The following is a 26,969-nucleotide window of genomic DNA, read 5'->3' as shown; positions in this document are numbered from 1 at the left end:
TTATTTATCCTCTTTTTCTTAAAATATGTATTACCTATAACTAAACCCTTTTCTATACAAAGTTCAATCAAAGGGCTCCCATTATCATTTACACCTGGCACCCCAAACTTACCTACCACACCCTCTCTAAAAGTTTCTCCTACTTTAGCATTCAGGTCCCCTACCACAATTACTCTCTCACTTGGTTCAAAGGCTCCTATACATTCACTTAACATCTCCCAAAATCTCTCTCTCTCCTCTGCATTCCACTCTTCTCCAGGTGCATACACGCTTATTATGACCCACTTCTCGCATCCAACCTTTACTTTAATCCACATAATTCTTGAATTTACACATTCATATTCTCTTTTCTCCTTCCATAACTGATCATTTAACATTACTGCTACCCCTTCCTTTGCTCTAACTCTCTCAGATACTCCAGATTTAATCCCATTTATTTCCCCCCACTGAAACTCTCCTACCCCCTTCAGCTTTGTTTCGCTTAGAGCCAGGACATCCAACTTCTTTTCATTCATAACATCAGCAATCATCTGTTTCTTGTCATCCGCACTACATCCACGCACATTTAAGCACCCCAGTTTTATAAAGTTTTTCTTCTTCTCTTTTTTAGTAAATGTATACAGGAGAAGGGGTTACTAGCCCATTGCTCCCGGCATTTTAGTCGCCTCATACGACACGCATGGCTTATGGAGGAAAGGTTCTTTTCCACTTCCCCATGGACAATAGAAGAAATAAAAAAGAACAAGAGCTATTTAGAAAAAGGAGAAAAACCTAGATGTATGTATATATATATATACATGTGCGTGTCTGTGAAGTGTGACCAAAGTGTAAGTAGGAGTAGCAAGATATCCCTGTTATCTAGCGTGTTTATGAGACAGAAAAAGAAACCAGCAATCCTACCATCATGCAAAACAGTTACAGGTTTTTGTTTCACAGTCATCTGGCAGGACGGTAGTACTTCCCTGGGTGGTTGCTGTCTACCAACCTACTACCTTATACATATATATATATATATATATATATATATATATATATATATATATATATATATATATATATATATATATATATATATATATATATATATATATATATATATATATCCCACGTCTGCCGGCGTGGAGGGAGGGAGCCAGTTTGTGGTGCTCCATACATTTTGTGTGTAAACCAAGAACCAACATGGTGTACATGGGGCAGTTTCGGCAGACATCATCGTGAGTATCCACCGGAGGTTACAGAGTTGTGACAATCCTCTGCATCAGTGTTCATGTGGGGAGTTGAGGAGCAGTCCTGGTTTTGAGGGGATCCTGCCAGCGGTGGTGAGGAGGTTTGTTTACCCTCTGTGTTGTGTCAGGGTTGGGGGGAGAAGTGGTCGCTCACGACACCGTCATTGGATGCTGATCAGAAGAACACCTCGGTTAACAGTGAGAACATGGTGATTAGTGCGCCAAATGGTGAGGGGTTTCTCTAAATGGAATAGTAAGTGTTTAACAATTAGCAAAAGTTAGTCAGTGAAGTGCATCTTTAGTAAACAGATAGGGCCACTCCCATCGTCCCCCCTCCCTGGTCCCCCTCCCCACATCCCGGTCTAGGCCTATTGACTCTCTGACCAAGGGTGTTGCCTCAAAATGGTATACAATACCGACAGGTTGTTAGGTAAGACACATATGCAACAGTGAGACAACTTTATTCCGAAACGTTTCGCCTACACAGTAGGCTTCTTCAGTCGAATACAGAAAGTAGGCAGGAACAGTAGAGATTGAAGACGATGTAATCAGTCCATCACCCTTAAAGTCGTAGAATTTGAGGTTGTCAGTCCCTCGGCCTGGAGAAGTTCAGTTCATAGTCAGGAACTATCTGAAGATCACGCGACAGTGCGGAGACTTAAATACTGTCGGAAGGAGAGGTGCAGGGTAGTAGTAGTAGTAGTAGTAGTAGTAGTGAGAGGCCACTGAGAGGTCATGTCCCTCTCAGATCCAACACTTCTCACTTGAAAAGCTTGTCCAAGGTGTTTTCTGTACCAAGATGCCACGTGTTGCAGTGTCTGACAAGATGAACATCAGTGGCCTCTCACTACTACTACTACTACTACTACTACTACCCTGCACCTCTCCTTCCGACAGTATTTAAGTCTCCGCACTGTCGCGTGATCTTCAGATAGTTCCTGACTATGGAACTGAACTTCTCCAGGCCGAGGGACTGACAACCTCAAATTCTACGACTTTAAGGGTGATGGACTGATTACATCGTCTTCACATCTCTACTGTTCCTGCCTACTTTCTGTATTCGACTGAAGAAGCCTACTGTGTAGGCGAAACGTTTCGGAATAAAGTTGTCTCACTGTTGCATATGTGTCTTACCTAACAAGGGTGTTGCCGTTTAATGCCCCACCAACTACTCTCTACCGCTCGCTATTCCCCCACCCTCATCCTCCATGCATCCATGCTGATTTCATTACCTTTGTAACTTGCTCACCTATCAAAACATTGGGGTCCAGTCCCTGGACCCATTATGTACCTCTGTAATCTTTTGATTACCGCCCACAGGATGGGTATGGTGTGCATAATAAACATATTAAACTAACTAACCATGCTGTCCTTCACCCGTCACCCCACAGCTGGCGCCCTCCCACCCCACGATGTCAGCAACGTCACAAGAAGTGCCGGGTTCCCAGGAATCTCCACGACACAGCCAACACCGTGGATTCCATCCACAAGACATCTGCCCGGTGTACTCACCTAATTGTGGCTGCAGAGGTCGAGACTCAGCTCGTGGCCCCGCCTCTTCACTGAACGCTACTAGGTCCTCTCTCTCCCTGCTCCATGAGCTTTATCATACCTCGTCTTAAAGCTATGTATGGTTCCTGCCTTCACTATATCACTTGCTAAACTACTCCACTTCCTGACAACTCTGTGACTGAAGAAATACTTCCTAACATCCCTTTGACTCATCTGAGTCTTCAACTTCTAAGTGTGACCCCTTGCTTCTGTGTCCCCTCTCTGGAACATCCTGCCTGTCCACCTTGTCTATTCCATGCAGTATTTTGTATGTCCTTTGATATACCTTTGAAGAATTTCGAGAGTATATCTACTCTCTGAGCCCGGCCATGGGCCAGGCTCGTCTGGTGCTTGCCTGGTCAACCAGACTGTTGCTGCTGGAGGCCCGCTGCCCCACATATCCATCACAGCCTGGTTGCTCTGGCACCTGGTGAAGATACTTGTCTAGTTCCCTCTTGAAGGCTTCAACACTTGTTCCAGCAGTGTTTCTGATATCTTCTGGTAAGATTTTGAAAAGTCTGGGACCCCGGATGTTGATACAGTGTTCCTTTATTGTCCCCACCGCACCCCTGCTCCTCACTGGGTTTATTTTCCACTTCCTCCCATATCTCTCACTCCAGTATGTTGTTATGGCAGTGTGCAGATTTGGGACCAAGCCCTCGAGTACCTTCCAGGTATATATTATCATGTATCTCTCTCTCCTCCGCTCCAATGAGTACATGTTCAAGACTTGCAGGCGTTCCCAGTAGTTTAGGTGCTTTACTGGCTCAATGTGAGCCGTAAACGATCTCTGTATTTGTTCCAGTTCCGATATTTCTCCTGCCTTGAACGGGGCCGTCAACACTGAGCAATATTCTAAGTGAGGGAGCACTAGCGATTTGAAGAGTGTCACCATCGGCATCATTTCCCTTGTTTTGAAAGTTCTCAATACCCACCCCGTCATCTTCCTGGCTGTCGTGATCTTTGTCTTGTTATGGTCTTTAAAATAAAGGTCGGCTGACATAATTATTTCTAGGTCTTTTACGTGTTCCTTACGTTCTATTTGGTGACCCTCTTGAGTTTTGTATATAGTGCTCCTTTTGAGCTCTTCATTCTTTCCTTACCTAAGCAGCTGGAACTTATCACCATTGAACATCATGTTGTTCTCCACTGCCCACTGGAAAACCCTGTTTATGTCTTCCTGTACTTTTTCAGTGTTCTCTACCGTACTGACTTTCATGCTTATTTTAGTGCCATCTTCAAATGATGATACAAAAGTGTTCCAGGTGTTTTTGTCTATGTCTGCTATGAGGATGAGGAACAGCAGAGGTGCCAGGACAGTGCCTTGGGGCACTGAGCTTTTGACCTCGCTGATGCTGGATCTTGCCCTGTTCACTACTACTTTTTGTGTTCTGTGTGTTAGGAAACCGAAGATCCATCTGCCTACCTTCCTCGTAATGCCCATGGCCTTCATTTTGTGAGCTATCACTCCATTATCGCATTTGTCAAATGCCTTTGCAAAATCTGTGTAAATCACATCTGTGTTTTGGTCGTCTTCCAGTGCCTCCGTAATTCTGTCATAATGGTTCAGCAGCTGTGACAGACATGATCGTCCTGCTCTAAAACCATGCTGGTTCGGGTTAAGTTGGTTGTGCTGTTCCATGAAATTTGTAACCTGCCGTCTCATCACTCTTTCGAAGATTTTTATGATGTGAGAGGTTAGGGCTACTGGTCTGTAATTTTTAGCTAGTGCTCTACTACCTCCCTTATGCAAAGGAGCTATGTCTGTACATTCAAGGTCTCCGGTATTTCACCTAGATCTAAGCTCTTTCTCCGAAGAATACTTGAGGGCTCGTGCTAGTGGTACTTTGCACTTCTTTATAATTAGAGCATTCCATGAATCTGGTCCAGGTGCTGAGTGAGTGGGCATGTTGTTCATTTCTTTTTCGAAATCTATGGGATTTGTACTAACGTCAGTTAGTTGGTCTGCGCGGCCTTCTTCTGGAGTGAAAAATATTTCTGCATTTTCTACCTTGCTGTCATTTAGTGGGTTGCTGAACACCGACTTCTACTGTTCTTTTAGGATTTCACTCATTTCATGTTTGTCGTCAGTATACGAGTCTCCTCTCAGTAGTGGTCCAATTCTACAGGTAGTTCTTAGCTTGGATTTTGTGTAGGAATAGAAATATTTTGGGTTTCTTGCAATATCCTGTATAGCCTTTTGTTCCCTTTGTACTTCTTCTGTGAGGTATGACATCCTAAGTTTTTGCTCTAATTCAGTGATCTCTCTGCTAAGTCTATCTTTCCTCTGTTGTAGCATATTTATGTTTTTAAGCAGTTTAGTAACCCGTTTTCTTCTTCTGTACCATCTCCTACACTCTCTCTCTATATCTGATCTTCCTCTGGGTTTCCTCAATGGTACATGTTTCATACATATTTTGTATGCTTCTGTATTCAGTTTCTCTAGGCACTGGTGGGGATTTAGGTCGCTCATGTCTGACTCCCAGGGTATGTCTGATAGCTCTTGGTTTATTTCTTCCCAGTTAATTCTATGGTTGTTAAAATTAAACTTACTGAACATCCCGTCTCTAACTTTAGCGATGCAGTTTCCTACCTCTGAGTTAATACTAGTTTGAACCTCTATGATGTTATGATCAGAGTAAATAGTTTTGGAAACTGTTATGTCTCTGATCAGTTCCTCATTGTTTGTGAATATCAAATCCAGGATATTTTCATTTCTAGTGGGATCAATTACCTGTTGGTTAAAGAGTGCTTTTCACAAAACCTCATTATTTCCCTGGTATGTACCTGTTATATATATATATATATATATATATATATATATATATATATATATATATATATATATATATATATATATATATATATATATATATATATATATATATATATATATATATATATATATATATATATATATATATATATATATATATATATATATATATATATATATATATATATATATATATATATATATATATATATATTTATATATATAGAAACTTCCCTTCCCTTTATCCCTTCATAGAATCGTGTTATAGTGTGACTTCCAAACTATTGTTAGGGGACCATGAAATTGACTCATGTGAGGGCGTGCAACAGGGGGACCCTCTCGACCCCTTTCTATTTTGTTTGGTCATCAAGGAAGTCACGGAAGCACTCTCCAGCGAGCTCAATATCTGGTTCCTGGATGATGGTACCCTAGCTGGCACAAAGGAATCTCTCCTAGAGGACATCAGTAAAATTAAAGACCCCACCAAATGTGAAATAGTTTCTACCAATCAACAGATGATCCAGAATATTAGCGCCGCTTTACCAGGAGCACGAGCCATTGATCCAGCCAATAGCACTCTCCTTGGTGCTCCTCTTGGGTCCAATGCCATCGATCTGATCCTAGAAAAAAAAGTCTCAGACCTCCGGACGATGGAAAGCATGATGAAAGACATTGACACACATGATTCCTTCTACCTACTCACCAGGTGCCTGTCAATCCCAAAACTTACCTACTTTATGAGATGCTCCCGAGCCTTCAGCAGTCCAAAACTCAAGGAATATGACTCTCTCCTTAAGACCATGCTAGAGAGTGTATTGAATCTTTCCCTTGACGATGGACTGTAGTTGCAAGCCTCACTTCCGGTCAGGCTTGGAGGGCTAGGAGTACGCAGATCCTCCCAGATTGCTCTACCAGCTTTCCTATCCTCTGCCATAGCATCAAACGAGTTGATAAGACAAATTCTTCCTGATACCCTCAGTGACTCAGCAGGAATAGAAGACCCTAGCTATGCCAGTGCCATCACCGAATGGGAGACTCTTGCTGCTCCAGTACCAAACCCTAGTGCAGCACTGGCTCACAAACAGTCAAGCTGGGATGGCCCGATTGCTGAAAAGGTGCTTGCCAACATGCTCAGGGCTGCAACATCAGACAGGGAGATTGCCCGTCTCCAGGCTGTGAGCGCACCTCACTCCGAGGACTTCCTCCAAACAGCTCCCATATCGGCAATGGGAACGCAACTCGACCCTAAGACCCTCCGTATTGCAGTGGCTCTGCACCTTGCTGCCCCAATTCACACAGAATATACGTGTATTTGCGGCGAAGTGCAAGCAGACCAATACGGTCTACATGGTCTTAACTGTTCCAAAACCAAGGGCTGGCATGCAAGACACAATGAGGTCAATGACATCATTAACAGAACTCTTGCTACAGCCGCATGCCCTGCCGAGAGGGAGCCCCGATCACTAGCAGCCAACAATACCCACAACCCAGCAAACCGCCGCGACAGGATCACCATCTATCCTTGGAAGAATGGCAATCTCTTAGCATGGGATTATACCTGTGTGTCCACACTGGCTGACACCTATATCCATCACAGTGTGGGGCGACAGGGAGGAGCTGCTGACCACAGGGAGGAGTACAAGATCAGCAAGTACAGGGACATTAGCCAACAGTATCAATTTGTCCCAGTGGGATCAGAGACCTTGGGATCATGGGGAAAATAATGCCACACGTTTCCTTAAAGAATTGGGTTCCAGACTCATCGACACCACCAGGGACCCAAGGGCAGCCACTTTCATGTTCCAGCGCCTCAGCGTAGCCATCCAGAGGGGAAATGCTTCCTGCATACTTGGCTCACGTCCAGCCTCGGAGGAGCTGGAGGAAATTCATGATTTTTGATTCATTGTGCCATTGTACTCATGTTTATGTTTTTTTCTGTAAATGTATTCCGTTTATTAATAAATGTTCACATAGAATATAAAATATATATAGGGGGTGGTAGGAAAAGAAAATATTCAAACAGCTCCGGGGAGAACCTTGAGTTTTCCCTGAGGTACGTTTATTGTCTTCTCTGAGGATGAGGGTCCCCATTCCAGCTATAGAGGTGGTACTTCCCTATATATTTATATATATATATATATATATACATATATATATATATATATATACATATATATATTTATATATATATATATATATATATATATGTATATATATATATATATATACATTTCTCTTATCGTGGGAAAGTTAATAACTTACCTGGAATGATGTTTTTGGTTATTATGGTGATATGTTCGTCTCGGTCTGCTCGTGCCTGCTCGTGGAAGATGCCCAAGGCGTGTAGTATCTCGTGGATGGGTTTACCAAGTGCGGTGAAGCAGCGTTTGGAGTGCGAGTCTGGAGCCTGGAGTGACACTACCTGCTGCCCACCTCGCTTACCCACGAACGACCAGCACCTGAAACCAGCCTCTATTTAGCTTTGTTTTATAATTGGGAAGGCCAGAACTGTGCTGCTTCCCTATGCTACATGTAAGTTACCTTGTGGGAAAACCTAATTCACGACGACTATTGTTTTTATGTGATAGTTACGATCTGGGAAGAACCACCGCACTGTTCTACACTGAGAGTCGAAGACCTAAATGAATTTTTTATGAGAGACAGAATTTGGTAGACACACGCTTACCTGATATTACCCTGACTTCAAATAACTTCGAAAAGGCGATAAATGACATGCCCATCCACTCTGCCCCAGGCCCAGACTCATGGAACTCCGTGTTCATCAAGAACTGCAAGAAGCCCCTATCATGTGCTTTTAACATCCTGTGGAGAGGGAGCATGGACACGGGGGTCGTCCCACAGTTGCTAAAAACAACGGACATAGCCCCACTCCACAAAGGGGGCAGTAAAGCAATAGCAAAGACCTACATACCGATAATGCTAACTTTCCATATCATAAAATTCTTTGAAAGGGTTCTGAGAAGCAAGATGACATGGGTTTAGAGCAGGTCGCTCCTGTCTGTGCCAACTACTGGACCACTACGACAAGGTCCTGGATGCACTAGAAGACAAACAGAATACAGATGTAATATACACAGACTTTGCAAAAGCCTTCGACAAGTGTGACCATGGTGTAATAGCGCACAAAATACGTGATAAAGGAATAACAGGAAAAGTTGGTAGATGGATCTATAATTTCCTAATAAAACACAGAGAGTAGTAGTCAACAGAGTAAAGTCCGAGGCAGCTACGGTGAAAAGCTCTGTTCCACAAGACATAGTACTCGCCCCTATCTTGTTCCTCATCCTCATATCGGACATAGACAGGGATGTAAGCCACAGCACCGTGTCTTTCTTTGCTGATGACAACCGAATTTGCATGACAGTGTCCTCCAATGAAGACACTGCAAGACTCCAGGCGGACATCAACCAAATGATGAGAAATTTTAATTACTCCGATATGGAAAACGTGAAGAAATTAAAACTTCATCGGAGTATAAAACAAATTCCAACCACACAATAGTGCGAAAGCTAATGTCAAAGACCTGGGAGTGATCATGTCAGAGGATCTCACCTTCAAGTATCATAACATTATATCAATCGCATCTGCTAGAAAAATTACAGGATGGATAATGAGAACCTTCAAAGCCAGAGATGCTGTGAGGGAAAAGTTCAACAGATAGGAGTAGCGAGCGAGTATATGGTGACGATAGTTTGATTGCCAGTCTGCTTGTTAAGGTAGGGTCAGTGTCTAGCTCCCGCTATTCCCCCTTCCTTTCTCCACCGGGAAAGGTGACGTGTGGGGCTCCGACCAAATGAATAATCACTTGACTCACAGCTCCCAACACAACTGTAATTAAAAGCCTCTGCTCCTGTTTTTAATGGATATATTGGTTAAAAGCTTCACTTTTAAATTTGAAAACTTAGTTCATAATGCCTTGACTTGCATGTGTAATATGCTTTTAAATCCTCACCAGTCTTTTAAATACTTTACTTATCGTGGAGAGTGATTTCTCAAGCAGTGGTTAACTTTTGTCTCTTTCTAGCTTGGAATGTCAGCTTGGGTCATCTGGCAACCACAGAAACAGTGTTGAAGGAGACGAACTTCACAAGAGTTCTGAGATGTCACTTTTTATCTACATACCTGAGTGTAGCCAACCCCAGGCAACTACCCCTCATCTTTGTAGCCTGGAGTTTACCTGGAGAGAGTTCCGGGGGTCAACGCCCCCGCGGCCCGGTCCGTGACCAGGCCTCCTGGTGGATCAGAGCCTGATCAACCAGGCTGTGACTGCTGGCTGCACGCAAACCAACGTACGAGCCACAGCCTGGCTGGTCAGGAACCGACTTTAGGTACTTGTCCAGTACCAGCTTGAAGACTGCCAGGGGTCTGTTGGTAATCCCCCTTATGTATGCTGGGAGGCAGTTGAACAGTCTCGGGCCCCTGACACTTATTGTAGTGGTGAAGGACCTGCGTTCCTATCATCTTGACGGATTATTCAAGGCTGGAGACACTGTGACGAACTAGTCGTTGGGTTGTCACTCACCAGCTGTGACCCCCCCCACATCATCAGCAACGGCTACAATTTCTACAACACGCGGTGTCAACATCAACCAGACACCACAGTCTAACTGTACATATTAGCGTTGAATTCAAACATCACTTTCATATTTCATTTTTCATTTCTCTTTCACGTAGGATAAAAGTTCATATTTAAATGTTTTATATTTTCAATTATAACAATAAAGTGTTTATATTTGTATGTTATTATTCTTTTTCTATAAATTAATTTTCCTAAGGAGGAGCCAGCCTTGGAAAGACCTATTTAAGATCTTACAGGGCTGAGTAAGCCTTTACAGATGCCAAGCCCATGATGACACTCTTCAGGTAGCTTGTTCTATCTAGGCTGGAATATTACTTGCACTCTAGGAACACCCTTCAAGGCAGGTGAAATTGCTGACCTAGTAAATGTACAGAGAACCTTCACGGCGCGCATAACTGCGATAAACCACCTCTGTTACTGGGAGCGCTTGAAGTTCCTCAACCTGTACTCCCTGGAACGCAGACGGGAGAGACACATGATTATATATACCTGGAAAATCCTAGAGGGACTAGTACCGAACTTGCACACGAAAATCACTCACTACGAAAGCAAAAGACTCGGCAGACGGTGCAACATCCCCTAATAAAAAGGAAGGGGTGTCACTAGCACGTTAAGAGACAACACAGTAAGTGTCAGGGGCCCAAGACTGTTCAACTGCCTCCCAGCATACATCAGGGGTATTACCAATAGACCCCTGGCAGCCTTCAAGCAGGCACTGGACAGGCACCTAAAGTCAGTACCTGACCAGCCGGGTTGTGGTACGTACGTTGGATTGCGTGCAGCCAGCAGTAACAGCCTGGTTGATCAGGCCCTGATCCACCATGAGGACTGGTCACAGACCGAGCCGCTGGGGCGATGACCCTCAGAACTCCCTCCAGGTATACTCCAGGTATACTCCAGGTATACTCCAGGTATTACACTGTAACAACACCAGCATCGTGCGGTTATCCTGTTCCATCAGTGTCACAGTGTAAGAAAACACATACTACACACATGTTCTCTCATATTTATCTCACATTTTCATGTTGAGTGGAAAGTTAGTGTTATGTGATAAAAAAATTTTGAGTAGAGGAAGAGGAGGAACACAAGAGCTGCTACACTACTAACATCACTGAGAGTGAGTGTTGTCTGTAATAAATACATAGTTACCAGAATGGGGAAGTAATTGTAGTTATTATTATTATTATTATTATTATTATTATTATTATTATTATCAGTAGTAAGAATAAAACAAGAATATACACTTGACACTGATGGGTAGGTCATTCACCAAACATAAAAATAGTAAGGGACCCAGAATACTTCTTTGGGGAACCCAAAGTAGTATTCTGTTGGCATTTTTCTGTTGATCAGGTAACACTTAAACCAGTTTACAAGGTCTATGCTGATAACTTATCGTTTCTTAAACAGTATGTTATGACTAACTGTATCGAATGCTTTTTGTAGATCTAAGGTCACCATACCTATGAGATTTCCTAACGACATTGGAGTTTTTATAATAATAATCTTTATTTCTACAAGTACAAGGTATGCAGATCATACCTGACATCAGTGACATACTATATAAAAAGCTCCTTGTTATGCACAGCATTTCGGGCAAATTAGGTCAATTTTGTCCCCAGGATGCGACCCACACCAGCCGACTAACACCCAGGTACCTATATTACTGCTGGGTGAGCATGGACAGCAGGAAACACATCCTAATGTTATCACCCTTACCGGGGATCGAGCCATACTTCAGTGTGTGAGCTGAATGCGCTACCAATCGAGCTACGGGTAATGTATCGGACAGAATTATTCTATCTGACTGATTGAGGAGATATCATATGCTTGCCATTCTTAAAGTTGTTTTCAACTTTGAACATATATAAAAAGAAGGAAGCTAATAACTAAATATAAAAAACAAAACAGCCAAAGAAAATAATCTTTAGGTGGCCCGGTGGCTAAAGCTCCCGCTTCACACACGGAGGGCCCGGGTTCGATTTCCGGCGGGTGGAAACATTCGACAAGTTTCCTTACACCTGTTGTCCTGTTCACCTAGCAGCAAATAGGTACCTGGGTGTTAGTCGACTGGTGTGGGTCGCATCCTGGGGGACAAGATTAAGGACCCCAATGGAAATAAGTTAGACAGTCCTTGATGACGCACTGACTTTCTTGGGTTATCCTGGGTGGCTAACCCTCCGGGGTTAAAAATCCGAACGAAATCTTATCTTATCTTATCTGTCACGAAACAATGGGGGCGAAATTAAATAGCACTGAAAAATATTATAGTCTACCCGAGAAGAGTTAATCAAAGAAAACGTAAAAAACGGTAACACAAACTAGCAAGTTTTTGGATTATCATAACAGTCCTACATATAATAATAATATAATACAATATCTTTATTTACTACAAGTACAAGGTATACAGTCCTAGCTGACATCAATGATATACTGCTATATAGAAAGCCACTTGTTATACCTGGAGTTTACCTGGAGAGAGTTCCGGGGGTCAACGCCCCCGCGGCCCGGTCTGTGACCAGGCCTCCTGGTGGATCAGAGCCTGATCAACCAGGCTGTTACTGCTGGCTGCACGCAATCCAACGTACGAGCCACAGCCCGGCTGGTCAGGAACCGACTTTAGGTGCTTGTCCAGTGCCAGCTTGAAGACTGCCAGGGGTCTGTTGGTAATCCCCCTTATGTATGCTGGGAGGCAGTTGAACAGTCTCGGGCCCCTGACACTTATTGTATGGTCTCTTAACGTGCTAGTGACACCCCTGCTTTTCATTGGGGGAATGTTGCATCGTCTGCCAAGTCTTTTGCTTTCGTAGTGAGTGATTTTCGTGTGCAAGTTCGGTACTAGTCCCTCTAGGATTTTCCAGGTGTATATAATCATGTATCTCTCCCGCCTGCGTTCCAGGGAATACAGGTTCAGGAACCTCAAGCGCTCCCAGTAATTGAGGTGTTATATCTCCGTTATGCGCGCCATGAGGGTTCTGTGTACATTTTCTAGGTCAGCAATTTCACCTGCTGAGCATTATGCTGAGCATTTCGGGCAAATTAGGTCAGTTTTGTCCCAGGATGCGACCCACACCAGTCGACTAACACCCAGGTACCCACTTTAAATTGATGGGTGAACAGGGACAGCAAGTGTCTTATGGAAACACGTCCCTAATGTTTTCCAGCCATACCCGAGGAGATTCGAACTTCGGACCTCAGTGTGTGAGCTGAGTGCGGTAGCGACAGTGCGGAGGGTTAGTGATCCAGGGTAACACAATAAAGCCACTGTAATTACCTCGTTTATTTCTATTGGGATCCTTTAATCTTTTCTTTCAGGATGCGACCCGCACCAGTCGACTAACTGCCAGGTACCAACTTACTGCCGGGCGGGAGAACAGGTGCAGCAGGTGTCAGGAAACATCACCAACGTTTCCATGTCCAAATAAAACCATTCCCATTACTAAATTAACTAATTGTAATATTGTTATATGTTTTGTACTACCTCACTGTTATCAATCTAATTAATGTTAATCACTTCAGTTACCTAACTTTTATATCAGTATGCAATAATGTATATTAAAATGTACTGCTTCATAACCTGTGTCAGTGTAGGGTAAGAATTAGTATTAGTCTGCCCGGAATGCCCAGGCCTGCTAGTGGCCTTCATTGTAATTAATATTTTCTAATATGTAAACCACACATTATAAACTTTGCAAGGAAACAGACATATTCATTTTCCAGGGACTGAATTCCGCTTCCGCAAGGCGTGAGCTTATGCCGCTACAGGTAGCTTATGCCGCTACCGGTAGCTTATGCCGCTACCGGTAGCTTATGCCGCTACAGGTAGCTTATGCCGCTACAGGTAGCTTATGCCGCTACAGGTAGCTTATGCCGCTACCGGTGAAGTCACTAGCACCATCCAAACCTAGCCCTCCCTTAAATGGCCAGGCAGCCCCTCATGAAGATGATTTCTCGGATTATTAACCCGGAGGGTTAGACAAACCAGGTGGCTTGTGGCTTAAGTGGTAGTTCCTTAATATCACAATTGAAGGATCGGACACCAGTGGAAACATTGGGCATGTTTCCTAACACCAGCTGGCTTGTTCACCTAGCAGTAAGTAGGTACCTGGGTGTTAGTTGACTGTTGTGGGTCTCATCCTGGGGAAGCTCAAAGGATTCCAGTGAAAGTAAGCCACACTGGTTGACTTTCTTTGGTTATTCTGAGAGTATGCTAACATTATAGTGTATTGCAGCATTAAGTGGTTCAGTTTGTGCATCAAGACACTGAAGTAGATCAGACTTTTGAGTTGTTCTCATCTTACAAGGATGGAGGATAGAGCTGGTTCTCGTGACGGTAGGCACAATACCCAGACTGAAACAATATACGTATAACCCGCACATAAAAGAAAGAAACTTATGACGACGTTCTGATCCGACTTGGACCATTAACTAGTCATACAGAAGCGCGAAGGGAAAGGAGCCTGACAAGTGATGTACAGACGTGAAAAGAGTGAAATGAGTCAGTGATCAGGTTGCTCGTTGGATGTCTGCTGAACAAGAAATCTTGTTTTGTTTTGTACAGGGTTATGGATATTTTCCCTGCAAGTCGTTCAGATATGAAGTCTGAGTGCTGTTGCTTTCCTGCTCTGCGTCTGTCATCAACAACAGTTTGATCAGTCATCTTTTAGTGATGAGATTCACCAGATCATCACTGTCAATGGAATGACAACGTTAATGAGAACTTCACCAATACCTCAACATTTTTGTCTGAACTTTACCTGGGCAGATTTGGCTTGATCATGGTGTTAATTGATATCACAATGTTTCAGTGACAAAATTTCAACTCGCTAATCATACTGACAAGTTCTGTAACAAAGATTTATCAACGACTTAAGAAATCTGAGTTTTGCGTAACACATTACACCTCCGACTCCTTTTATGACAGCATTAATTTGCTCATATAATTGGTCAATGATTATTAGTGAGAATATTCCTCTGCTCTTCTGATTGATAAATTTATCATTATGGAACTGCTGTGAAGCCAAGCAGTGGAGTTTGCTCAGGTTTACCATGATATCCTTTACGTAATATGACAATGAGTGGACAAACTGTGATCTGGAGTGGGTATCGTATTCTCGTAACATGTACTGCCTTAACTGAAGGACTCTGTAGCTGCAGGAGTTGCTGCCTCTGCAAGTGCCAGGACTGCTGTCCATCCCGAGTCCTCAAGCCAGTCACCCACAATCCTCAGAGTAGTCATTTCTACATGTAATCCACAGAGTAAAATTACAAATTCATCTTCACCATGTGACTCAGGATAAATCCATTATATAAATATGCTAATTGCGAACGAATAACACGAGTTTGCATCTTTCACATAAACTAAGTTCCAGTGGTAGCTGTTTTCATGTTTATTAGATACTTTGACCTTCAAAACATAGGAACAAACACCAAAGGTGTAAAGATATCTCAAGTCAGAGGATTTTTGGTAATGACCGACAATAGATAGCCGTCAGTGATATTACATGTCAAGGTTCGTCAGAGATTCAAGACCTTCCAGGGGATGGACACAGGATCTACTTTCTGAACTTTGCCAGTGCTATTCCAGCTTCTTCCAGACTGCTGGCAAATTTGATGGACAGAGTTAATAGACAACAATTTATTTTCAATCAAAGCCGCATTGTTGTTAATGTGGACGGTACTCTGGTGACTACATACTGGACACACTTGCCTTACACACGGACATGTTATGAACAGCACTCAAGCACACATCGATGTGACCTCTAATGTCATGCCCAGTCAATAATATTTTTAAACTGATTATCCTACTTGTTCAAGAGTACAGTATGTAGGCTTCAGTTGCATCTCCTTCAGCATCATTATAGACTCACTGTGGACGTCCTCTCTCTAAGTCTCACCTGAAAATCAGATTCTTCATTCAAGTGATTCATGATCGTTGCTGCTTATGTTAGTATATTTTACTCTTTTAATAGTGTGTTCTGCATATATTTTTATGGTTATGAGCGTTGAATGAGCTATGGTGTCACAGTGCTCCGTTAATGCCATGATAACTACTAATACTACTACTGCTGCTGATGCTACTACTACTACTACTACTACTACTACTACTAGTACTACTGCTGCTGCTGCTACTACTAATACTATTACCACCACTGCTACTGCTACTGTTGTTGCTGCTGCTACTACTGATATTACTACTCCTACCACTGCTACTACTAATACTACTACTGTTACTGCTGCTGCTACTACTACTTCTGCTACTACTACTATTACTAACACTACTATTACTTCTACTACTGTTACTACTACTACTATTATTACAACTACTACCATTACTATTATTGCTATTACCACTATTGCTACTACTATTAAGCAGAAACTGACTTACTGCACCAACTATTACTTGCTGCTGTTATACTGAACCTTCCCTCCACACCACTGACACATATACTGAACCTTCCCTCCACACCACTGACACATATACTGAACCTTCCCTCCACACCACTGACACATATACTGAACCTTCCCTCCACACCACTGACACATATACTGAACCTTCCCTCCACACCACTGACACATATACTGAACCTTCCCTCCACACCACTGACACATATACTGAACCTTCCCTCCACACCACTGACACATATACTGAACCTTCCCTCCACACCACTGACACATATACTGAACCTTCCCTCCACACCACTGACACATATACTGAACCTTCCCTCCACACCACTGACACATATACTGAACCTTCCCTCCACACCACTGACACATATACTGAACCTTCCCTCCACACCACTGACACATATACTGAACCTTCTCTCCACACCACTGACACATATACTGAACCTTCCCTCCACACCACTGACACATATACTGAACCTTCCCTCCACACCACTGACACATATACTGAACCTTCCCTCCACACCACTGACACATATACTGAACCTTCCCTCCACACCACTGACACATATACTGAACCTTCCCTCCACACCACTGACACATATACTGAACCTTCCCTCCACACCACTGACACATATACTGAACCTTCCCTCCACACCACTGACACATATACTGAACCTTCCCTCCACACCACTGACACATATACTGAACCTTCCCTCCACACCACTGACACATATACTGAACCTTCCCTCCACACCACTGACACATATACTGAACCTTCCCTCCACACCACTGACACATATACTGAACCTTCCCTCCACACCACTGACACATATACTGAACCTTCCCTCCACACCACTGACACATATACTGAACCTTCCCTCCACACCACTGACACATATACTGAACCTTCCCTCCACACCACTGACACATATACTGAACCTTCCCTCCACACCACTGACACATATACTGAACCTTCCCTCCACACCACTGACACATATACTGAACCTTCCCTCCACACCACTGACACATATACTGAACCTTCCCTCCACACCACTGACACATATACTGAACCTTCCCTCCACACCACTGACACATATACTGAACCTTCCCTCCACACCACTGACACATATACTGAACCTTCCCTCCACACCACTGACACATATACTGAACCTTCCCTCCACACCACTGACACATATACTGAACCTTCCCTCCACACCACTGACACATATACTGAACCTTCCCTCCACACCACTGACACATATACTGAACCTTCCCTCCACACCACTGACACATATACTGAACCTTCCCTCCACACCACTGACACATATACTGAACCTTCCCTCCACACCACTGACACATATACTGAACCTTCCCTCCACACCACTGACACATATACTGAACCTTCCCTCCACACCACTGACACATATACTGAACCTTCCCTCCACACCACTGACACATATACTGAACCTTCCCTCCACACCACTGACACATATACTGAACCTTCCCTCCACACCACTGACACATATACTGAACCTTCCCTCCACACCACTGACACATATACTGAACCTTCCCTCCACACCACTGACACATATACTGAACCTTCCCTCCACACCACTGACACATATACTGAACCTTCCCTCCACACCACTGACACATATACTGAACCTTCCCTCCACACCACTGACACATATACTGAACCTTCCCTCCACACCACTGACACATATACTGAACCTTCCCTCCACACCACTGACACATATACTGAACCTTCCCTCCACACCACTGACACATATACTGAACCTTCCCTCCACACCACTGACACATATACTGAACCTTCCCTCCACACCACTGACACATATACTGAACCTTCCCTCCACACCACTGACACATATACTGAACCTTCCCTCCACACCACTGACACATATACTGAACCTTCCCTCCACACCACTGACACATATACTGAACCTTCCCTCCACACCACTGACACATATACTGAACCTTCCCTCCACACCACTGACACATATACTGAACCTTCCCTCCACACCACTGACACATATACTGAACCTTCCCTCCACACCACTGACACATATACTGAACCTTCCCTCCACACCACTGACACATATACTGAACCTTCCCTCCACACCACTGACACATATACTGAACCTTCCCTCCACACCACTGACACATATACTGAACCTTCCCTCCACACCACTGACACATATACTGAACCTTCCCTCCACACCACTGACACATATACTGAACCTTCCCTCCACACCACTGACACATATACTGAACCTTCCCTCCACACCACTGACACATATACTGAACCTTCCCTCCACACCACTGACACATATACTGAACCTTCCCTCCACACCACTGACACACATACTGAACTGACACATATACTTCCCTCCACACCACTGACACATATACTGAACCTTCCCTCCACACAACACTGACACATATACTGAACCTTCCCTCCACACCACTGACACATATACTGAACCTTCCCTCCACACCACTGACACATATACTGAACCTTCCCTCCACACCACTGACACATATACTGAACCTTCCCTCCACACCACTGACACATATACTGAACCTTCCCTCCACACCACTGACACATATACTGAACCTTCCCTCCACACCACTGACACATATACTGAACCTTCCCTCCACACCACTGACACATATACTGAACCTTCCCTCCACACCACTGACACATATACTGAACCTTCCCTCCACACCACTGACACACATACTGAACCTTCCCTCCACACCACTGAACTGAACCTTCCCTCCACACCACTGACACATATACTGAACCTTCCCTCCACACCACTGACACATATACTGAACCTTCCCTCCACACCACTGACACATATACTGAACCTTCCCTCCACACCACTGACACATATACTGAACCTTCCCTCCACACCACTGACACATATACTGAACCTTCCCTCCACACCACTGACACATATACTGAACCTTCCCTCCACACCACTGACACATATACTGAACCTTCCCTCCACACCACTGACACATATACTGAACCTTCCCTCCACACCACTGACACATATACTGAACCTTCCCTCCACACCACTGACACATATACTGAACCTTCCCTCCACACCACTGACACATATACTGAACCTTCCCTCCACACCACTGACACATATACTGAACCTTCCCTCCACACCACTGACACATATACTGAACCTTCCCTCCACACCACTGACACATATACTGAACCTTCCCTCCACACCACTGACACATATACTGAACCTTCCCTCCACACCACTGACACATATACTGAACCTTCCCTCCACACCACTGACACATATACTGAACCTTCCCTCCACACCACTGACACATATACTGAACCTTCCCTCCACACCACTGACACATATACTGAACCTTCCCTCCACACCACTGACACATATACTGAACCTTCCCTCCACACCACTATACTGAACCTTCACTCCACACCACTGACTCATATACTGAACCTTCCCTCCACACCACTGACACATATACTGAACCTTCCCTCCACACCACTGACACATATACTGAACCTTCCCTCCACACCACTGACACATATACTGAACCTTCCCTCCACACCACTGACACATATACTGAACCTTCCCTCCACACCACTGACACATATACTGAACCTTCCCTCCACACCACTGACACATATACTGAACCTTCCCTCCACACCACTGACACATATACTGAACCTTCCCTCCACACCACTGACACATATACTGAACCTTCCCTCCACACCACTGACACATATACTGAACCTTCCCTCCACACCACTGACACATATACTGAACCTTCCCTCCACACCACTGACACATATACTGAACTTTCCCTCCACACCACTGACACATATACTGAACTTTCCCTCCACACCACTGACACATATACTGAACCTTCCCTCCACACCACTGACACATATACTGAACCTTCCCTCCACACCACTGACACATATACTGAACCTTCCCTCCACACCACTGACACATATACTGAACCTTCCCTCCACACCACTGACACATATACTGAACCTTCCCTCCACACCACTGACACATATACTGAACCTTCCCTCCACACCACTGACACATATACTGAACCTTCCCTCCACACCACTGACACATATACTGAACCTTCCCTCCACACCACTGACACATATACTGAACCTTCCCTCCACACCACTGACACATATACTGAACCTTCCCTCCACACCACTGACACATATACTGAACCTTCCCTCCACACCACTGACACATATACTGAACCTTCCCTCCACACCACTGACACATATACTGAACCTTCCCTCCACACCACTGACACATATACTGAACCTTCCCTCCACACCACTGACACATATACTGAACCTTCCCTCCACACCACTGACACATATACTGAACCTTCCCTCCACACCACTGACACATATACTGAACCTTCCCTCCACACCACTGACACATATACTGAACCTTCCCTCCACACCACTGACACATATACTGAACCTTCCCTCCACACCACTGACACATATACTGAACCTTCCCTCCACACCACTGACACATATACTGAACCTTCCCTCCACACCACTGACACATATACTGAACCTTCCCTCCACACCACTGACACATATACTGAACCTTCCCTCCACACCACTGACACATATACTGAACCTTCCCTCCACACCACTGACACATATACTGAACCTTCCCTCCACACCACTGACACATATACTGAACCTTCCCTCCACACCACTGACACATATACTGAACCTTCCCTCCACACCACTGACACATATACTGAACCTTCCCTCCACACCACTGACACATATACTGAACCTTCCCTCCACACCACTGACACATATACTGAACCTTCCCTCCACACCACTGACACATATACTGAACCTTCACTCCACACCACTGACACATATACTGAACTTTCCCTCCACACCACTGACACATATACTGAACCTTCCCTCCACACCACTGACACATATACTGAACCTTCCCTCCACACCACTGACACATATACTGAACCTTCCCTCCACATCACTGACACATATACTGAACCTTCCCTCCACACCACTGACACATATACTGAACCTTCCCTCCACACCACTGACACATATACTGAACCTTCCCTCCACACCACTGACATATACTGAACCTTCCCTCCACACCACTGACACATATACTGAACCTTCCCTCCACACCACTGACACACATACTGAACCTTCCCTCCACACCACTGACACATATACTGAACCTTCCCTCCACACCACGGACACATATACTGAACCTTCCCTCCACACCCACTGACACATATACTGAACCTTCCCTCCACACCACTGACACATATACTGAACCTTCCCTCCACACCACTGACACATATACTGAACCTTCCCTCCACACCACTGACACATATACTGAACCTTCCCTCCACACCACTGACACATATACTGAACCTTCCCTCCACACCACTGACACATATACTGAACCTTCCCTCCACACCACTGACACATATACTGAACCTTCCCTCCACACCACTGACACATATACTGAACCTTCCCTCCACACCACTGACACATATACTGAACCTTCCCTCCACACCACTGACACATATACTGAACCTTCCTTCCACACCACTGACACATATATTGAACCTTCCCTCCACACCACTGACACATATACTGAACCTTCCCCCCACACCACTGACACATATACTGAACCTTCCCTCCACACCACTGACACATATACTGAACCTTCCCTCCACACCACTGACACATATACTGAACCTTCCCTCCACACCACTGACACATATACTGAACCTTCCCTCCACACCACTGACACATATTCTGAACCTTCCCTCCACACCACTGACACATATACTGAACCTTCCCTCCACACCACTGACACATATACTGAACCTTCACTCCACACCACTGACACATATACTGAACTTTCCCTCCACACCACTGACACATATACTGAACCTTCCCTCTCAGGTTACAACCTATACAGATGTGACAGAGTGAACAGGCAAAAGGGGGGGGGGGTTGGCCTGTACATTGCAGAACCACTTGTTTGCACAGAACTGCTTAATGCCTCAAATGATGTAGTGGAAGTTTTAGCAGTAAAGGTCGAGAACCAAAACCTAGTCATTGTGGTAGTCTACAAGCCTCCGGATGCAACATCCCAGCAATTCCAGGAACAGCTGTTAAAAATTGACCACTGTCTGGAAAATCTTCCAGCTCCTGCACCCAACATCTTGCTCCTGGGGGATTTCAACTTAAGGCACCTAAAATGGAGGAATATAGCAAATAATATTGTTGCAGTAATAACACCAGGAGGCAGCTCTGATGAAAACTCACACTCACGCGAGCTTTTAAATCTCTGCACAAAATTCAATTTAAACCAGCAAATAATAGAGCCTACTAGAATGGAGAATACACTAGACCTCATCTTCACTAACAATGATGATCTGATAAGAAATGTCACCATATCAAAAACAATATACTCAGATCACAACATAATTGAGGTTCAGACATGTATGCGCGGAGCCCCAGACCGACATAATGAGATTAGTCACGAGGGAGCATTCACCAAATTCAACTTCAATAACAAAAACATAAAGTGGGACCAAGTAAACCAAGTCCTAACCGATATAAGCTGGGAAGATATGCTAAGCAACACAGACCCCTACTTATGCCTAGAACAGATTAACTTGGTGGCACTCGATGTATGCACAAGACTTATTCCTCTAAGAAAAAGGAGGAGTAGATGTAAAATAGAAAGAGACAGGCGCTCTCTTTACAGGCGACGGAAAAGAATAACAGAGCGGCTAAAAGAGGTCAATCTATCTGAAATGCGTAGGGAGACACTGGTCAGAGAAATAGCAAACATCGAACTTAAGCTAAAGGAATCTTATAGGAGTCAGGAATCGCGGGAAGAACTAAAAGCCATAAATGAAATCGAAAGAAACCCAAAGTATTTCTTCTCCTATGCCAAATCAAAGTCGAGAACAACATCCAGTATTGGGCCCTTACTTAAACAAGATGGGTCCTACACAGATGACAGCAAGGAAATGAGTGAGCTACTCAAGTCCCAATATGACTCAGTTTTTAGCAAGCCACTAACCAGACTGAGAGTCGAAGATCAAAATGAATTTTTTATGAGAGAGTCACAGAATTTGGCTAACACAAGCCTATCCGATGTTATCCTGACACCAAATGACTTCGAACAGGCGATAAATGACATGCCCATGCACTCTGCCCCAGGGCCAGACTCATGGAACTCCGTGCTCATCAAAAACTGCAAGAAGCCCCTATCACGAGCCTTTACCATCCTATGGAGAGGGAGCATGGACACAGGGGTCGTCCCACAGTTACTAAAAACAACAGACATAGCCCCACTCCACAAAGGGGGCAGTAAAGCAACAGCAAAAAACTACAGACCGATAGCACTAACATCCCATATCATAAAAATCTTTGAAAGAGTCCTAAGAAGCAAGATCACGACCCATCTAGAAACCCATCAGTTACACAACCCAGGGCAACATGGGTTTAGAACAGGTCGCTCCTGTCTGTCTCAACTATTGGATCACTACGACAAGGTCCTAGATGCACTAGAAGACAAAAAGAATGCAGATGTAATATATACAGACTTTGCAAAAGCCTTCGACAAGTGTGACCATGGCGTAATAGCGCACAAAATGCGTGCTAAAGGAATAACAGGAAAAGTCGGTCGATGGATCTATAATTTCCTCACTAACAGAACACAGAGAGTAGTAGTCAACAGAGTAAAGTCCGAGGCAGGCACGGTGAAAAGCTCTGTTCCACAAGGCACAGTACTCGCTCCCATCTTGTTCCTCATCCTCATATCTGACATAGACAAGGATGTCAGCCACAGCACCGTGTCTTCCTTTGCAGATGACACCCGAATCTGCATGACAGTGTCTTCCATTGCAGACACTGCAAGGCTCCAGGCGGACATCAACCAAATCTTTCAGTGGGCTGCAGAAAACAACGTCAAAGACCTGGGAGTGATCATGTCGGAGGATCTCACCTTCAAGGACCATAACATTGTATCGATTGCATCTGCTAGAAAAATGACAGGATGGATAATGAGAACCTTCAAAACGAGGGATGCAAAGCCCATGATGACACTCTTCAGGTCACTTGTTCTATCTAGGCTGGAATATTGCTGCACACTAACAGCACCTTTCAAGGCAGGTGAAATTGCTGACCTAGAAAATGTACAGAGAACCTTCACGGCGCGCATAACGGAGATAAAACACCTCAGTTACTGGGAGCGCTTGAGGTTCCTCAACCTGTATTCCCTGGAACGCAGGCGGGAGAGATACATGATTATATACACCTGGAAAATCCTAGAGGGACTAGTACCGAACTTGCACACGAAAATCACTCACTACGAAAGCAAAAGACTTGGCAGACGATGCAACATCCCCCCAATGAAAAGCAGGGGTGTCACTAGCACGTTAAGAGACCATACAATAAGTGTCAGGGGCCCGAGACTGTTCAACTGCCTCCCAGCATACATAAGGGGGATTACCAACAGACCCCTGGCAGTCTTAAAGCTGGCACTGGACAAGCACCTAAAGTCGGTTCCTGATCAGCCGGGCTGTGGCTCGTACGTTGGTTTGCGTGCAGCCAGCAGTAACAGCCTGGTTGATCAGGCTCTGATCCACTAGGAGGCCTGGTCACAGACCGGGCCGCGGGGGCGTTGACCCTCAGAACTCTCTCCAGGCAAACTCCAGGTAAACACCACTGACACATATACTGAACCTTCCCTCCACACCACTGACACATATACTGAACCTTCCCTCCACACCACTGACACATATACTGAACCTTCCCTCCACACCACTGACACATATACCGAATCTTCCCTCCACACCACTGACACAAACTCAACCTTCCCTCCACACCACTGACACATATACTGAACCTTCCCTCCACACCACTGAGACATATACTGAACCTTCCCTCCACACCACTGACACATGTACTGAACCTTCCCTCCACACCACTGACACATATACTGAACCTTCCCTCCACACCACTGACACATATACGGAATCTTCCCTCCACACGACTGACACATATACTGAACCTTCCCTCCACACCACTGACATATATACTGAACCTTCCCTCCACACCACTGACACATACACTAAACCTTCCCTACACAACACTGACACATATACTGAACCTTCCCTCCACACCACTGACACATATACGGAATCTTCCCTCCACACCACTGACACATATACTGAACCTTCCCTCCACACCACTGACATATATACTGAACCTTCCCTCCACACCACTGACACATATACTGAACCTTCCCTCCACACCACTGACACATATACTGAACCTTCGCTCCACACAACTGATACATATACTGAACCTTCCCTCCACACCACTGGCACATATACTGAACCTTCCCTCCACACCACTGACACATATACCGAACCTTCCCTCCACACCACTGACACATATACTGAACCTTTCCTCCACACCACTGACACATATACTGAACCTTCCATCCACACCACTGACACATATACTGAACCTTCCCTCCACACCACTGACACATATACCGAATCTTCCCTCCACACCACTGACACATATACTGAACCTTCCCTCCACACCACTGACACATATACTGAACCTTCCCTCCACACCACTGACACATATACTGAACCTTCCCTCCACACCACTGACACATATACTGAACCTTCCCTCCTCACCACTGACACATATACCGAACCTTCCCTCCACACCACTGACACATATACTGAACCTTCCCTCCACATCACTGACACATATACTGAACCTTCCCTCCACACCACTGACACATATACTGAACCTTCCCTCCACACCACTGATGCATATACTGAACCTTCCCTCCACACCACTGAACCTTCCCTCCACACCACTGACACATATACTGAACCTTCCCTCCACACCACTGACACATATACTGAACCTTCCCTCCACACCACTGACACATATACTGAACCTTCCCTCCACACCACTGACACATATACTGAACCTTCCCTCCACACCACTGACACATATACTGAACCTTCCCTCCACACCACTGACACATATACTGAACCTTCCCTCCACACCACTGACACATATACTGAACCTTCCCTCCACACCACTGACACATATACTGAACCTTCCCTCCACACCACTGACACATATACTGAACCTTCCCTCCACACCACTGACACATATACTGAACCTTCCCTCCACACCACTGACACATAAACTCAACCTTCCCTCCACACCACTGACACATATACTGAACCTTCCCTCCACACCACTGACACATATACTGAACCTTCCCTC

At 44.7% G+C, this 26,969-nt stretch overlaps 1 protein-coding gene across 1 annotated transcript in view; it reads right to left on the bottom strand.

Moving 5' to 3' along the window:
- The window catches only part of LOC138853160 (astacin-like), a 288,848-nt gene that overhangs the window by 17,803 nt on the left and 244,076 nt on the right, over nt 1-26,969 (bottom strand). The window contains exon 7 of the mRNA XM_070088208.1: nt 7,816-8,012. Within this exon, the coding sequence (XP_069944309.1) occupies nt 7,816-8,012 (197 nt within the window). The remainder of the gene's footprint in view (nt 1-7,815; nt 8,013-26,969) is intronic.

Source organism: Cherax quadricarinatus, chromosome 24, assembly GCF_038502225.1.
Source record: "Cherax quadricarinatus isolate ZL_2023a chromosome 24, ASM3850222v1, whole genome shotgun sequence".
Lineage (NCBI taxonomy): Eukaryota > Metazoa > Arthropoda > Malacostraca > Decapoda > Parastacidae > Cherax > Cherax quadricarinatus.
The sequence above is the reverse complement of the archived record's forward strand: the minus strand, read 5'-3'. Positions and strand labels throughout refer to the sequence as shown.